At 44.5% G+C, this 17,411-nt stretch overlaps 1 protein-coding gene across 2 annotated transcripts; it reads right to left on the bottom strand.

Moving 5' to 3' along the window:
• Positions 1 to 10,297: 10,297 nt before the first annotated feature.
• On the bottom strand, positions 10,298 to 15,083 carry LOC127314504 (protein DAY-LENGTH-DEPENDENT DELAYED-GREENING 1, chloroplastic). Of its 2 annotated transcripts, XM_051344976.2 has the most exons (8): positions 14,120 to 15,082; positions 13,750 to 13,835; positions 13,412 to 13,585; positions 13,131 to 13,245; positions 12,641 to 12,738; positions 11,508 to 11,643; positions 10,975 to 11,108; positions 10,298 to 10,607 (listed from the first exon to the last, which is right to left on the bottom strand). In XM_051344976.2, exons 1-7 carry the CDS (start codon positions 14,726 to 14,728, stop codon positions 11,040 to 11,042), a joined length of 1,287 nt encoding a protein of 428 aa, XP_051200936.1. In that variant the 5' UTR covers positions 14,729 to 15,082; the 3' UTR covers positions 10,298 to 10,607; positions 10,975 to 11,039. The 2 variants fall into 2 exon arrangements, with proteins under 2 accessions (XP_051200936.1, XP_051200937.1); XM_051344977.2 differs by lacking the exons at positions 10,298 to 10,607; positions 10,975 to 11,108; positions 11,508 to 11,643 and adding an exon at positions 11,707 to 11,944 and having other exon boundaries at positions 14,120 to 15,083.
• Positions 15,084 to 17,411: the final 2,328 nt, after the last annotated feature.

Raw genomic sequence — 17,411 nt, forward strand, 5'->3', positions numbered from 1 at the left:
GAATGTGCCCTTTTTTATAGTTGGTTGAAACAATATGCATATGAAGAAAGTCTATGGTAAAACCAAACTAAGGGTGTGTTCGGTTGGTGTCACCAAGTGGAATGTAATGGGATGGTTCCGCACCTAGATCTCATTACGGTGTTCGGTTGGAAAATGGAACGGAACGAGGTGGTTCCTCAAAGAGAATATTCCCTACAGATCCGAAACGCACCCATTCCTCAAGATCGGTGGAATCTCCCCATTCCTCTATGCTAAAGCCACTCACACTCACTCAACTCCTCTATTCTCTCATAACTTTATTCTGCTAAACGTACCCCACGCATGCTCACATCTTCTATTCCCAGAATCTGTTACATTCCACTCTCCAACCGAACACAAGAACGGAACCAACCCATTCCATATTCTAGCTCAAACTGAACACAAGAATGGAACCAACCCATTCTTCTGGAATGGAACCATGACATTACATTCCACTTGGTTCTCAAACCGAACACACCCTAAAGTAGCATGAGGTGTGGTTGCTTGTGCCAAGGGGCATGAGACATCCAACTTGTAAGATGTCAAGTACATAACCCATATGATATCTAAAACAAAGTAAAATTAAAGAGATGCTTGGACCCCATCCTTTATGAGTACTGTTGACATAACAACATATCTCCAAACTTTATTTTATGCTCTCAACTATCTCTTACTTTATTGGAGGTCTAGCACATATATTCTCTACTTACTTTCTATTATCCAAGAGTTAAAAGAATCAAAATAAGAGTATCGAAGAAAAATAAGAAAATAAACAAAACGAGTCTTCCATAAAATCTATAGGTTTATTCAAGCATGCTTTATGGTCGATAATAATTTTCATTTTGTTTGAACACAAGACTGCTTATGGTTAAGCATGTTTTGTAGATTGTAAAAGATATCACTTTATAGTTCACTTGGTTATTGTTATTCTTTAAGGATTGAACCTTGTGAACTTTATGTGATAATGAAAATAAGCAAAGCAACAAACTCCAAAGACCATGCATGTTAGTTTTATCACCTTTATGCTCGAGGATGGGCATACGTTAAGCTTGGGGATGTTGATGCATGTAAAATGCATGCATGAACTTTGTAGTTTGTTGACATGTATTCCCACATATTTACAACATATGTGATGTTATATCCATGTTTTATATTGATTTTTGAAGATTTACCAATGATCCCCTTTATTTGGGTTATAACTTTGCACGACGGGAAAATCATGTTTTGTGTAATTTAGACTTTCAGGGACCTTAACGAAGCCAAATTGAGTTACAATTTCGGGGATGCCAATATTTCATCAAGATAAGCATCTGGAGCGCCTGGACCTCACGAGATGGGCTAGGAAGGCCAAAAGAGGGCTGGTGGCGTGCCACCACCTCTCTTTCACTCCTCGACCATCTGATTCGCTTGATATTTTTGCCACGGTCTTCGTTTGACATAAAAAATCCTATATATAGGACTTCCCGAGGCTTCCTCGAGGGGGCCGCGGTGGAAACATAGAAACACCAAAATAGAGCTAGAACCAGCGAAGATTGGAGGTGAAACTCCACCGGAGCAGCCATCGGAGGGATCTCCACCTTCTCCAACCATCTCCACCATCATCACCATGATGAAGAGGGAGTAGTCCACCTCTGTACTATGGGTTTGTGACAGTACCTTGATCTATCTCTCTCGTATTCTTCGTAGATCGTAGTACCATATGAGCTGCCCAACATGATTATGGTCATATATGTAATTCTTATGTGGTGGATCTTTCTTCTATGGTATTGATATATGAGTTTGGCATATATTATGTGTAAGATGTATTGATAGATGCATATCATGTACCCCGTTCTTAAGTGCTTGTTCTGATCCAACTTGTATGCAAAAACATGTGTGGTGAGAAGTGTGTGTTAGGTGGCATGGTGGTAGTGATTGAATAGTGACAACAAATTCATGATCTACTATGGTATTTACCTTTATTTTACCTCCTCACTAGGGATAAAGTGAATACATTTGCTATGTTTATCATGTGACATTGTGATAATCTTGTTTTTTCAAGGTAGAATATTTGATATTGAACCATTATGTCATATTACTTAAGTCTATACTATGTTGATTCCTAATTCAAGATTGCTTGGAGTTTTCCCTTTCTCGAGGAGTATAAGAGAGATATGGTGCATCATCTCTATGTTAGGACGTAATGCCCACATGAATGCCTATCAAACACATATTGAAGCTCCATCAATATTATGTCATTGATGAATTGTTAGTGTTCACTACAACTTAAAAGGAGAATAGACATGTGAACCCATGAACGTCGGTCCATTTTAAATCACTAAAAACACCTTCCCAACACTTTTACCTTGCTTTAAATTTTCTACAGTTATTTAATCCGAAAATACCAAAAATACTATCTCTACATACACACACACACAAAACCTAAATACCATTAGCCTTTATTGCTTTCATCTAGTTTACTTAAGTTGTTTACTTTATTCTACTTTACTTTACTTTTATCCTTGAATTTCCTTTACTAATACGAAACCTTGTGCTTGGCAACCACACACCAGAGTTGGGGACACAAGGCAATAACTTTATTTTGCAGGTTCTATAAGAGGAGAAGGAAGAATTCACCATCTCTGCCATTCCCCGCGAGTTCGATATAAACCCTCGAGACACCCTTGTGGGAAAAAGATGCTTGCTACAAGACTCTGCACTTGGAGTCCCAACGAAATGGTACACACAGAGTTGTTGCCATCAAGCGGTATTTGGTGACGCCATCAACCATCATCACTCCGCAGCGAAGAAAAGCGCAAAGCTACCAGAGAATTTAACTACCTCTCATACGGGCAGCCATGCCCGTATAGTTTGGTCGTATCGACTTCTTCGGTAGCGGAAAAACTCAAAAAAGAAAAGAACACGTGGTGCAGCATGAGAACACACCCGTACCAGAGAGCCTCACCATGCAGCGAGGAAACATGACATGTTCTATTTGTTCTATCACACTTTATTTTCTTTTATCTAATTCAGTAACTCCCTAGCCTAAGTGACATGGCAGATATCAAAGGGGTTCTAGTATTACTCGAGGAACAACAAGGAACCATAGAGCTTAAGGCCTTGATTTGGTGTCATGACCTTAATCATGGTGCTAGCTAGGGCTACTGAGCGATGCACTGTAGAATCATGGGTGTTGGATGAAAACTGACCGTGGAGTCCAACTAATTATTGGTTACTTGCCTACTTGCATATTTATATGAAGCATTAAAATTCACTTGTCCCACACTTATTCCATTCTCTATCGTCATAAACTGAATCTCTCCATACCTTACCTCTCGTTGTATTCATCCCTTTATATAATTAGTATTTAATTCAGCACTAGTTATAGCCATTATCCAATACTGTTACTCTAGCAACTTATAGAATGGCTATTTCCAAACACCATTTTGAGTGTAAACGTGGACGCATTGACAATGCGGCTATAGGGTAGAGTGGATACCATTTTGCAAAAGCTCCTAAGGGACAATATATACTGGGAGATACTTGTCGATATTATTATTACAATAACCCTGGTGTTGACCCATGTTAAACATATTTTCTTTGCATAGGAAAACCAGCTCATCATCCCGCGTATCACATAAGCCCAAGCCAACAAGGGTTTTTTCGCAAAAACACAAATTCTCTTGTGTCATCTCCCCATCGTTGACGCGTCGTTGTCGGCAAACTGACCTCGCTATCGATACCACCAACTCTGGTGAACCAACTCTAGGGGAATATAAATAGTCCTGGAACCATTCAAACTATAGAGCAATTGAAGACTCGTCAGAGCTTCTAAACTACTTATCACATGAGGATCTCACAACTTTCTCTCTCTCAGTCTCGCGCTCGCTCGCTGGAGCAACCCCAAAACGGGAACACCAGCAAGCCCCCCGCGAGGGAGATCCTCATGTAATAAGTAGTTTAGAAGCTCTGGCGAGTCTTCAATTGCTTTTCCATCGATGTGAGCTTGCTAGGGATCTAGGAATCGAGGGAATCGAGGTCATCTTCCCTGACGTCAACCAACACAATCTGTGAGCTTGTGCTCATCTCCGATAATGGTACTTTTACCAGGGACTACATCACATGTGATGGCTTCAGGTGCAAGTTTCACTTTTTTTTTTGATTTTTTAACCTCATTTAATTGGTATAAAATTAGCTCAAACTTCTGGTATGCTGCATTTGTACTAGGTTGACGCAAAACCCATGTTTGGGCATTGTTTGGGGACCACACTTGCAGGGTACCTCCAATTATTTCTTTGAAAATTTATAAATTGTAATTTATGTATATATAGTTCAAATTTGGTTTAATCGGCTAAATCTTGAAAGTAAATACATATAAAGCAACAAATCGAGATAATCATCACAACTTGAATTTGGCCGTCCTTAAAGGTCTACTGCGAAAACGGAAGTGATGACCGTATGTACCTTACTTTTGGTAGCCACTTTACGAAAAATCACTCATTTTTCCCTCTACATGTACAAATATAAAAGGAAAATCTTTTTTTTCATAGAAGCAAAGAAACACTAGTTGGCAAAATTATTGGCCACAAGAAGATGCACATTTCTGACAAAAATGTCCTCATGGGAAGCAAGTTTGCTATGGATCTTTCATGAAGCATGCCTAAATGGGTAGAAAGTTTATCAAAGTCATACATGGTACCAAATTTTATGAACAACTCTTCACCAAAACCTTTGTATGGCTGGTCTGGTATTTTTAGTAGGAACTACATACCATGTGATGGCTCCATGCACAAGGTTTCATAACTTTTTTGATTTTTTAACCTCATTTGGGTTGTTTCAAATTTAAGTTAAACTTCCAATCTACGGCGTTTGTACTAGGTGGAAGTTGAACCCATGTTTGGGCATTGTTTGGGGATACCACACTTGGAGGGTACCTCCAAGTATTTTCTCCAAAAATTTATAAATGTTAGTTTATGTGCATACTGATTAATTTTGAATTTAATCAGCCAAAACTTAAAAATAAATCGGTATAAAGCAGCAGATCGAGATAAAACCTCACAACTTGTATTTGGCCATTCTTAAAGGTTTGTGAAAACTGAAGTGATGGTAGTCTGTATCTTTTTTTGGTACCACTTGACACGAAATCACTCATTTTCCCCTCTACATGAACAAACATAAAGATTTTTTTGCATAGAAGCAAAAAACTCTAGTTGGCAAAGTTTTTGGCCATGAGAAGATGCATCTCGCTGCCACAAATGAGCTTATGAGAAGCAAGTTTTCTATGGATGTTACATGGCCCATGCTTAAATGGGCAAAAAGCCAACCAAAGTCATACATAGTATCAAATTTTGTGAACAACTCTTCACCAAAACCTTTGTATGACTGGTTTGGTAATGTTACTAGGAATTACATGACATGTGATGACTCCATTCGTAGGTTTCACGAATTTTTGAATTTTAACATTATTTGGTTAGTTTTATATTTGGCTCTTTCGATCTGCGGCATCTATACTAGGTGGACACATAACCTTTATTTGGGCATTGTTTGGGTAACACATTTGCAGGGTACCTTCTACTATTTTCTCCAAAAATAATATGAATTATAATTTATGTACATAAAATTTAACTTAATCGGCTAAAGATGGAAAATAAATCCACATATAGCAGCAGATCGAGATAAATCCCCACACCTTGAATTTGTCCATCCTTAAAAGTCTACTGCCTATGAAAACTAAAGTGCTGAAGTCTGCACCTTATTTATGATAGCCACTCTACAAAAAGCCACTTATTTTTACCCTATATGTGCACAAATAAAAAGGAGCCAAGTCACCCGTACAAATCTTCATGGCATTAATTCCTAGCTGAACGATGTCATTCCTAGCCTACTTCACAGACCGAACTCTATCCGATGACAAGTGCAAAATACCACATAATCCAGCGTGGTAGAGGTTACTCAGCTATAGGTCATCCGGGGTGGCAGAGGTTACACTGTTATCAACGGTCAACTCTACAAACAGAGCACAACTAGAGATTTTTAGCGTCGTGTCTCTTCGAAAGGAGTTGAGATCGTAAGAGAGAGATCCATCTTGGCAACCATGGTCATCATGGTGCCAGGTCGCTCGTTGCAAAAATCTTCCGACAAGAATTTTACTAGACAGATCCTGAGAAGATAGTCAAGACTTGTGTTGGCTTTTAGATGTACTCATACCAACCACATGTTCCGGCTACAGAGGTGAAGACAATCCCCATAACTTGGTATTTTGCCCTCTGGGGTCTAGACATGGTTATTCATGGCTTGTGTAGCATAAGTTATCCTACCTAGACCCCAGTGATATGCCCCGCAAGTCACCGCCTTCAACGGGGAAAATGCATAGCTTTTTTGATAAAGAATAGCAATTACACCCAGCCTCTGTAACAACGTAACAACACAGTGCTCTAATGACAATAATAAAAAAACAGAACAATTACATAAAAGAAAAATCTCTCTACGTGATCTATTTCTTGTAACAGTGAACCAAACACCACAACAAAAATAGAAATTTAACTTCTCCAAAAGCAATGCCTCTAAAAGGAAACAATGCACAAGCCTCGTCGTCGCTACTGTGTCTCGGCTCCTATGCGCGAAAGAGTGGGATGGATGGTAGTTTTGATGTGTATACAAATGATCATATCATAGATTTTCACCCTGGAAAATGGCCGCGCTCACAAAATAATGCCTTCAACAAGACTATTGCGGCGTTGCCAAACACAACCAATTAAGGTCAGACCTTGGATTTTCACCCTCCAAGTTTAAACTATGAACTTTTCCGATGATGTCACGGTATCACCCCCACTTGCCATTGCCGCTGCTCCAAGTCACAAATCACCACCAGTAGTTGAACCACCATTACTCGTCCTCAGAACTCGGCTTCCATGCCATTCTCCACGAGTGACTTCACCATGGCACCAAGGCAACATACTGCAGAACTTCGCGCCGCTCCCTCCTGAATCAAACGGCCAGGAAAAAAAACATGGGTGTGCACCACTGAATACTATCCGATCCAGCAATCTCCAAGCATAAAGGCACCCAAGGGAGTTCACCGGTGGAGCCTTCCAGAACTCGGCACTCCGGCCAGATCAATGAAGACAAGCATGAGGCAGATATTTGTCTTGGCGCGGGATGAACCCTAGGACCTTCGCCTCTATTCAAGTGAGCCAGTAACCCCCACACCACCATTCGGTAGAAGAGGCGAAGATGATGGAGACCGCCGCCGTACTTGTTGACCGGCATCACACCCAAAAGGGTCCATGCCACCACCGCGGAGAGCAGCCTGTTTAGCCATGAGCGCAGTTGCCGCAACGACCCGTCGTCCTAGACGGATCATACGTGCCCCTTGACACCCGCCATGGCAGTAGCGCCTCGGATGACGTAGCTCCGCACACCCCCCAACACCGCCACCACGCGTCTTCTCTTCCACCATCCACCGAAACCACATCGTAGCCAGTTGTGGGATCCCAAGATCCACCACACCAAGCCCAATCCAGCCGGCCACCTCTGGTAGGAGGCCGCCACCATGCCCGAGACCGCCACCCCGACACCCACATGGAAAGGGTTGCGCAACATATCGCCGCACTCGCAGGTCGGCAAGCGGACCTCCAGGCCCCGATGGGCACAAACCAGCCTAGACGCGCCAACGTAGCTTCCCAACCATCGCTTGGCAGACCGGCCAACGCCACCGCCCACCACCATGCCGTCGAAGTAGAAAGCGCCGCCGCCCTCCTACCTCGAGGTCGCGCCCGGTAGGAACCCACCGCCGCCATACCGTGCAGGCTTAGTGCGGCGGCGGCGGAGAGAGGTTGGGATGTTGTAGAGGGAGGCTCAAGCGATGGCGGCTGATTCCCCGGTGCGGCGCGGCGCCGTCGCACGGGAGTTAGGGTTGGGTGACAGCAAAAAGGCATAGCTAGCCAGACAAGATGTTGTGGAGTATACCCCTTTATTCATGGCTTGTGGAGCATAAGTTATCCTCCCTAGTCCCCAGCGATATGTCCCGCAAGTCACCGGCTTAAACGAGGAAAATGCATAGCTAGGCAGACAAGATGCTGCTGATCTCCTTAATAGAAGAACATTTGCTAGCCGACCAAGAATCTATCTATCGGCAAAACATGTGCCACTATCACAGCCTTCCCCCTTCGGGCAAGGCATCCTTTGTTTAAGGAAGGTGACATGGTCATTCACTAAAAACAAAAGAAGAAGCATTTCCCCACGTTGGGAAGAATTCTCATTTGTAATCAGCAAAGTTCTGAACATGATCATACTACCTGTGGATATCCGTGAGAAGAAGGAATAAGACGTAAGAGCAAGAAGAAGAGCAGAAGCGTGAAAGAAAACACAGAAGAATCCTCAGCTTCAGACGACGGTCGTCCAGAGGTGCCAGCAGGCTATACGATGGCGGCTTGGCATTCCGGCAATCAGCACTGGTGTGTGTGTGCCGGTGGTACCATCGGAAATCCGGCGAGGCGTCAGACCCTGAGCACTAGTGAGTGGTGATTTGATCTGTGCCATCGTAATGTTAGACAATTTTTGGGTCACAAACTACAGGGAAAGTAAGAAACCGGAGCGCATCCGCTCCCGCTCCCGTACGGCTGAGCCGGGCCGCACCGGAGCGCCCAGATCCAGCCAGCCGGGCAAGCTCCCCCGTCTCCCCTGCCCTCGCCGTCACCTGTGGCCGTCGTCGGGGAAAGCCCTGGCGGCGCTGTGGCGGCGGGGCGCCCTCCTACGCGCGGGATCTGGGCGGCCCGGCTTCGGCGCCCTTTTCTGGCTGTTGCGGCTCGGGGGCTGGCCGGACGGCGGCGGCACGAGGCGGCGCTGCGCTGCTGCTGCGTGTGGTGGCTCCTCCGGCGGTCTCCTCCGTAGAGGGTGGTGGGGGCTCTCGGGCGGTGGCCCACGGTGGTGTTGGCGGTGGCGGCCGGCGTGGCTGCATCGGGCGGCGCGTCGGGCGGGTCTAGAGGTGCTGCTGCCTTGGTGCAGTGCTCCTGCCAGCATGGTGCTGGCGGAGCTGCCGTCTCCGACGTGGTTTTCCTCCACGTGGTGTGGTGGTGCTAGTTCGGGTCGTTGAGCTCTCTATTTCTGGTGGTCGGTGGAGTGGCTGCGTGAGTCGCCTCCTCCTTACCTTGCTATCAGCCTGCAGCGGTTTGCCGTTGGGGCTGGCGGGTGCCGTGGTTTCGCAGTGGTGGCCATGGTGGTGACGTGCTTCCCACCCGGGGGTGCGTCGTGGCTGGGTGTGGAGCCCCTCTGTCTTGCCATCAGTGGCAGAGGACGCTGCTTCTGTCTGCTCTGGTGTGCCCCATGGTGATGCAGATGGCGGCCATGGGTGCGGTCTCCTCTCCGATGCGAGGTGAGCCGTGGCAGTGGTGGTGGCGGCGTCTTCTTGCCGGTTGCTGGGCTCTGGTGTCGGGTCCTTGGTGGGGATCTTCGACATGCGGTGGGTGGTCCATGCGAGAGTAATCTATGGGTGTCTCTGCCTTTTGATGCCCTTCGACTCCAGCTGGTGGCACACAGGTGTCGTGGCGTCGTCTCGGCTGTGCGCAACCTTTCGGCCACACCCTCGACACAGAGTCTCGGATGCGCGTTTCCCTTCGATTACGTCGATGGTGTAGTGTCGGTGCTGGGTCTCGGCGAACCAAGGCCGTTCGACTACTCCGGCGAGTCCTCGAGCTGGGTTGTCCCTCCTTCGTGTCCTTGGGGCTCTTCCTCATGATTGTTGTGCCTGGGTCGTGATGAGATTTCTCATCGGCCAACCGTCCCCTAGATTGAGGGGTGGCCACTTTGTTTTTTCTTTTCTTAGTCTTGTCTGTTGGTGGTGTGCGTTTTTTCTTTTCTTCTTCTCCTTTGTAACCTCCGTGTACTCTGGTTCATTTGAACCCATCTTGTAGAGGCTGAAAAGCTTCATAGGCAACTTGGCTGAATATATGTTCAGGCTGGCTCACGCCCGCCGTAGTTACAGTCAAAAAAAATGTTAGACAATTTCAGATTACTTCTTAGTTCTGCAAATTGCTGTTTCAGTTTACCACTATAAACGCAGTTGTATATATATAATGCATGCCAGTAAACAAAGCAGATGATTCAAATTTTCGATGAACTTACCAACTTCAGAAGCATGAAAGAAAGAGTAAATTATGTTACGGCGTTTCAGTTGCACAAGCAAGAAGAAAAAGTTGCCACTGCTGCATCTATTGTGTTTATACATTATTCTATAGTAGCCTGTTCAGAAGTCACAACAGGATAATCAAAAAGAAGATGCTCCTTTTTTTCTTGAGGGGGCTGGGGACGAAAACCATTTGGCATTCATAAATCTGTATGTAAGAAAATTGCATTCTCCTGTATGATACCTATGGCGCAAAATCTTGACATTTACCTGGAGATATCTATAGCACACGATAATTTGTATAGTATGGCATGTTTTTTAGAAGGAACAATAACTGGTTCAGGTGACATCCGAAGTTGCCAGCCATAGCACATAGAGATCCAACTGATGACTAATTGAACGGACACATCGCAACTCCGAGCTGAGGCCTGTCGAAGAACGGTTCTTTCAGAATTGAAGTCCTAGTTCAGATGATACATGGACTGACCTGCAATACATAATCAGAATGTTTTTCCCCTTCGTGCAAAAAATATTTAAGCCAGACTTGCCAGCTACAGTTTGGAGAGTTTATAGTGCATTCATAGAAATATTGGACACCATCACAAAGAGTTCCATTAAAAATACACTCACGATTTGCCAGCTAAAGTTGTTGATTAGAAATAAATTGGCGATGGTGTATGTGTATCACAAAAGGAAATGTGCATCTCTACATAACGAAAGGTGAAAAGATGCTCTTGGATTCTCCTTAAATAACATTAATGAATACTTGTATCACTGTATCAGTCACTGCTAGTTTTCCACTACTACTCACACAATGACACCGGAGCCAACCATACACGGAAGTCTATACATACCTGGAATGAACTTCTCCTAGCAATTCCCTTATGTCAGGAACTAAATTCCTGATGGAAAAAATTCTCTAGTGGCGCCTCACTTCATCCAAAATGTTACCCACACTAGGAGATAATCTTGGAAGGTATTTATATACCTGCAAAATAAGGAAACTACATTAAGTATGCTGATCTTATCCAGAGAGCAGGTACTCCTTAGTTCTGCTTTATGAGATTATGGTACTTGCATATTAGAATGTGAACAGTTGAGGAGATTTAAACAAAATAGTTCAAGGAAAACGAAATTGATTCCACAAAAGATTGTAATAAAAACTAGAGCAAGTGCAAATCCAGTTTCTTGAAAAGACTATTAAAGAATGTATATAATGTGATTTTAAGTGTCTGCCGGAGTTGCTGAAATCCGGAATTAAGGATATTCTTAAATTATCATCTTGGTTAAAGCTTGGCTCTCTAACCAAAAAATGCTTCGTTTAATCTTTCAAATATTTTGTCATGTCCCAATCATTTGACTGTGCCAACACACAAAGTAGACTCACCCAAAATTTTATAAATACATCCAGGGCAACTGGAACCAGACAAACGAAAAAGGTGACTGCAGCTTGGTCGGCTTCAAGCCCATAGTGTTCAAGAATGATTTCTACCAACGAGTGCCAACCTGCCTCTGAGTGGTACCTGAGACAGTGCAGCTACAAAATGTTCATACAGCCGATAGGATCACAGGAAATTTAAACAAAAAAAGGAGAGTGCAAAACAAAATAATATTAGCGTTGCTTTCTGTTAACTCAAAAAATAAAATATAAACCAACTTACAGAACTACTTAGCTGTTTGATATCACCATATGTCCCATTAAACATGAATACAAAATAGTACAGGTACATTTTTCTGCTCATGTGCTTCTGTGTTAATCAACTTCTCAGGCGCAGTGCTTTTGTTCAGTATTCACAACTGATTGTAGATAAAAATCAGTATTTCCTAACAATTATGGTAAATACCATTCAGTATTTCCTAACAAGATGGTAAATAGAATTGAATCCCTAAGTAGAAGGTTTATTAAGATACTATCATACTAACACATAATATATGCTATAAACATCACACAAAAGACAAAAAAAAAAACACTTAAGATATGAATAAAATGGTGTTTTTACTCTGTTCTAGGATCACTTGTAAAGTGAAAATCAATTCTACTAAGATGTGACCAAATAGCTCACGTAAGCGCTAGGCACCATCCACTAGTTGGCTGACTAGTCTGACTAGACCATGAAATGGGCGCTACCCAGCTTGCACTTTTTAGAACACTACTTTGCTGTCATGAGCAATGCCTGATAGATGGAATATTGCCTCAGTATCAGGCTTCAAGTTAAACATTTTCCTTTGGAGAAAAATCTTTAAGTAATTAGGAATATAGTTATTGAGATATGCACAAGATGTAGTTATGAGTTGTTTGTTTTCATTGTACAGGTTCTAGGTAGACTTTTCTGAAGCTTACAGGATGCATCTGGCATTTTGGGATTGCACGTCTAGTTGCGGTCGTTCCAAACTGTGTTTTCAGATAATGTTGGTGTCGAGCATGAATTTTTTTGGATAACAGAAAGGAGTATCATGTTATCACACTAAAGGCCAAATATAACAAATATGCATTTTGAAAAAGGAATACATATAACTTACCCCAGAAGGATGTCTGACACTAGAATGATAAGAAAGGCCTTCCCACTGTCCGAGATATTATTTAGTAATTTATATCCTGTGAACTTCAGCATTGCAACCTGAAAGTAGCAGAAGAGTAAGATGTATGCCAACTGGTAGCAATATAGCTTTAATTTTAGCAGGAAGCAAAAAGTAGGCCGTGTTCTTGTACATAAAACATGTACACCACCAGTACTGTTTACTCATTGATTACATTTTTTTACTGAAACTGCAGTTGCCATGGAAACTATCTAACAAAACATTGTGAAGTATTGGCAGAATGAGGAATTTTTCTGATACAGTTCAGTTCTGCAGTTGTTTGACATGACATAATCAACTATTAACAGCTGAAGTTGGTTAATTGCTCAAGAGGCCTAATAACACAAAATGTTTCTATTTCTGAAGATCCACATGGTACAAGCACATCAGTATGAAAATGTACAAAAACACTGCTTATCCTATATATACTTACTTTACTCTGGTTAAAGTACATAATAAGGAATAGGGCGGCCCCATAAACAATATCAGACCAGATGTTTGCAAATGCTTGTCGGTTTTCTAATCTCCATTCATCCCTCAACTCTACCCTGATAAAGTAACAGATCAATACATTAAAATTTAATAGATCAATTAATTGGATCTCAAAACAATGTTTTTACTATCAACATAAGAAATGAGAAGATCAATGTTCATGTCAGTCATTCCAAATGCAGTAATATAAGCAACAACTCTACAAGAAAGCATAAGTCTCACGCTTTTTCCTGCAACTCTGACCAGAACTCCTCATCAGAAAGTGGAGGAGATTTACCAATCTCTACTTCAAGACGGAATCTTGCTTTCTCAAGATTTAGGTCCTTTATCATCTGAAGCTTCTGACTGCGTCTTACATCAAGCAGTTCAGCAGCAAGTGGTACCTTTTTGACATACCTGTTATCGTAAAATGATCAATGTAATCAGTTCTGCGTTTAGAACACATGACAGAATTGAATTACAGAAGCACAAAGAGATGCAATTATTGGTAGTTGCACATTATAAATTTCCTAACATGAGATCGGTATACATGGAACACCATAGTGGTAACATGAAATTACCTGTCTAGGAATGGCATCATAACGTAGTCATGCACTAGAAAATCCAGCACCCATGGAACCACAATCAACAATGCTAGGAATTTGGCCTGCGAAGTAGATTTTTCTTGTTAGAACGAGTTCCCTAAGGTCCTGTTGCAATAAACCAGATGCCTGATAAACTCAGTAGCATCCCATTTTCTATCATCGAAATGGATCCACAGCAATGTTGCATGGCAAAAAGGTTCGAGTTTATTGTTACGCTAGGCATAATAGTAAGTACACCACATGTGTAAAATCACTACATGGTAGTGAACATGAGGAGAAGATGATATCTCATGACTATTGTCAGGCAGTAAATTATGAACTAAGCAAGGTAGTTTAAAGAACGCACCGAGTTCGCCGAAGCATATAAAAAAACCCGGTCCTCAAACAACATGTCTTCGTAATCTTCATCGATGGAGTCTTTAAAAGTTTCGATGATGCCCTTATCCCTCACTATCTGCATCGGATCATCGGTTATCTGGTCCGAGAAGCTCCCACCCCCGCCCCAATCACCACCACCCCCCGTCGCCGCCGTGCTGCCCCCACCGATCCAATCCTCCCACGACCGCCCTTCAGCATTCTCGGCATCCTGCTGGGCCTCCCGCAGCTCGACAATCGCCTCGGCCTTCCTCTTCCACGTCTGAAACTTGTCATCCTCCGACAGGTCTTCGTTGCTAACAACCTCCTGGAGCAACTCATCGTCCTCCCTCCAGCCGGCCAGGCTCTCTTCCTCGTCATTCCAATCCGAGAACCACGCCTTCCACCATGGCTGCTGCCTCTTGGAACTCCTCCTCCTCTTCTTGGCAAAACCCACCAGGTGCCTCGCCCTCCTGCTCCTCTGGGAACTGACATCGAACATCTTGCATGCACAAACCCTCCGTCGCCCGATCCTGTCCTCTGCCGCTGGCCAGACCGCAGCGCCGCTAGAGCTGACCACGGAGCAGCTCATTAAGGTCATGCGACGGAGACCACATCTTCCGGGCACACACCGACGCCTACGACGCAGGGGCGGATACACCTCTACTGGCCATGAACTCACAGCCTCATAGCATTCCCCTCTTCTTGGCACCGATTGCCATTGCAAGGTAGCAATCTCCACATCAAGAAACCAAGAATTCCCGGGCGACTCCAAAGAACCAAGAAACGCCAGAAAATCAGAGGAGCGCCGCGGCGAATAGGGAGGCTGGTGTTCTTGGTGGGATTATTAATTTGGACACGAGCTCCAGAGTGGCATCCGCAGATATCTCTGGGATGGATAAGAGAGGGAGAAGGAGGACTGACTGACGGGTAATGGTGTCGCCGCGACGCGCTCGTTCTCGTTTATTGGTGTCGCAAACGGCGATGCAGTCGTGGGTTATCCGTTCACCAGAAGCGTTTGTTGGGTCAGGCCTGTTTCGTCGGCTTATGGGCTGAGCCCAACTGTTCTCACACAATCATATGCTATTTCCCGAGGAGGGCTTAGGAAAACTGAAAACGCCCGACTCTGATCTAGCCAGTTGGTAGCTGCAGATGACTTTTTTTTTCATGGGTTGGATCGTGGAATGGGTCGTTTGAATGCCTGCAGGCCGCCGCGTTTTTGCAGGAATCTAGTTTTAAAGCACTCCTTGACAGGCCTCGAAGAACGTCCGGAATGACAGTTTCTTCAGGGCCAGGCCTCTTGTAATCAGAAGGCTGCACACGAGAAGGGAGGCAGAAACGTCGCGTCCCTTCGGGAACACACGCCATAATTAGGTTCACCGCTCCCTCTCCTTCCTCTCACTCGCGACCTCCCCCAAACTGTCACATCACTCGGCGGTTCCCCTCCCGCCGACCAATCTGCCGCACCGCCGCACGGAGGAGCACCGATACCGGAGGAGGAGACGTCGGCGAGCAGCACCACGACATCGGCCGGAACCTGCTCCGCAGTCTTCATCGACATCTCGAGTTCTCCCGCGACCTCGAGCTCGTCCTCGGCCGGAACAATGGTGGTAACGACCTCTCCTTCTCACCTTCGTACTCGTTCTACCAGAACATGTCATTCTAGGGCATTTGCGACGACATGCATATTAGATCTGCTAGGGTTTCCGTTAGGATAGGGTTCGTATTGATGTTTGCAAGGTGTTCGTCCCCATTACTTATTTTTCTTGTTCAGTTCTTACTGTTCATGGTCTCGATTTGCTTAGATTTGTCACTCTAATATCGGATTGCCGTAGATCCTTCCTAGATCGGACTGTGGATTGCTGAAACTTCTAGATTTTACTGTGCATGCAAAGATGATTGATCAGAACCTATGGCACGACTGAACATCACCATGCTATTGGTTCTGATCAAACATCTCCTCCATATCTGCTTATTGTATGAGGCCTATGCTACATTGCTTTCCATGTTTATACTTCTTCAGTTGTGGAATGGCCAATGATTTAACTATGGCACAACGGCAGGCAGGGTGCTGTCCTCAAACTTAGTTATGTGTGCCATATTTCTTGCACACTAGACTTAGTTTGCGGATAGTCCCTTTGCCTGCCGTGTGATCCAATTTATGAGGCCTCATTTTGTTTGTCTAGTGCATTGGCCAATGATTCAACAAAGGCACAATGGAAGGCAAGGTACTGCCTTCAAACTTAGTCATGTGTGTGTGATTACTTGCACACTAGACTTAGTTTGAGGGCAGTCCCTTTAGCTGCCGTGTGAGCCAATGTATGAGGCATCACATGTTTTCAATGTTCGTTTTCATCTATATACTGGTGAACAAGCACACCTATAATACCATGTGTTCTTGTGGCAGACTGAGAAGCTCAAGCTTGGGTCACCTGAGACCCCAGAGGAGAGACCGTCTGTCGAGGGTACTCCTCGGCAATGCCCACCTTTTGGGGCTTAGGGTTGACGGAATCCTGTAGGCTGACACGAGACATCGGATACCAAACAAATGGGGAGAGAGATTTACCCAGGTTCGGGGCCCTCGATGAGGTAACCCTTACTTCCTGCTTGTTTGATCTTGATTATTAAAAATATCGGGTTACAATGGGGTAGCCGAAGGCTAAGGATAAGATCTCGTCGAGAGACTAACATTACGTATGACCTAGCTCTAGACTTGCAGTGGTTCTGGCTAAATTGATTGTGTCTCTCGACAGACCCTCTCCTGGCCCTTATATTATGAGCCAGGTCTCGAGGGTTCTGTCCGGGTACGACTAGGTTACAAAGAGTTCTACATCTAAACTTTCCTTCTTCTTCGTCTTCTTGCTTTGTTCATCAAGTGTCTTTCTTTGGAACTGACGTAGCGACCCATCGTGGTTGATGGATGATCTTCATGGGCCCCTGGTTGGGCCGTAAGAGTTAACATAATATGGGTTACCCGAAGGGTAATGCCCACATCACCGTCCAAGAAGCAAAGCGCGGCTAACATCGGCCACTTCTAGCCGGACGTAGGGTCGGACCAGTTCCTGCGCATCGTATTCAAGCCCACCTTCAGTCGGCTCCGGATCCCTCAAGATTTCGTCAGGTGGTTCGGAGAAATCCCTTCGAGCATCATCGTGAAGACCAACACTGGCTACAACTGGAGGATGACTACGGCGAGAGAAGACGATGACGCATACATCGACCAGGGGTGGGCGGGCTTCGCCATCGCTCATCAGCTGCAGGTATGCCAGTTCCTCATCTTCAAG

Source organism: Lolium perenne, chromosome 7 (genome assembly GCF_019359855.2).
Source record: "Lolium perenne isolate Kyuss_39 chromosome 7, Kyuss_2.0, whole genome shotgun sequence".
In the NCBI taxonomy this organism is placed as follows: Eukaryota; Viridiplantae; Streptophyta; class Magnoliopsida; order Poales; family Poaceae; genus Lolium; species Lolium perenne.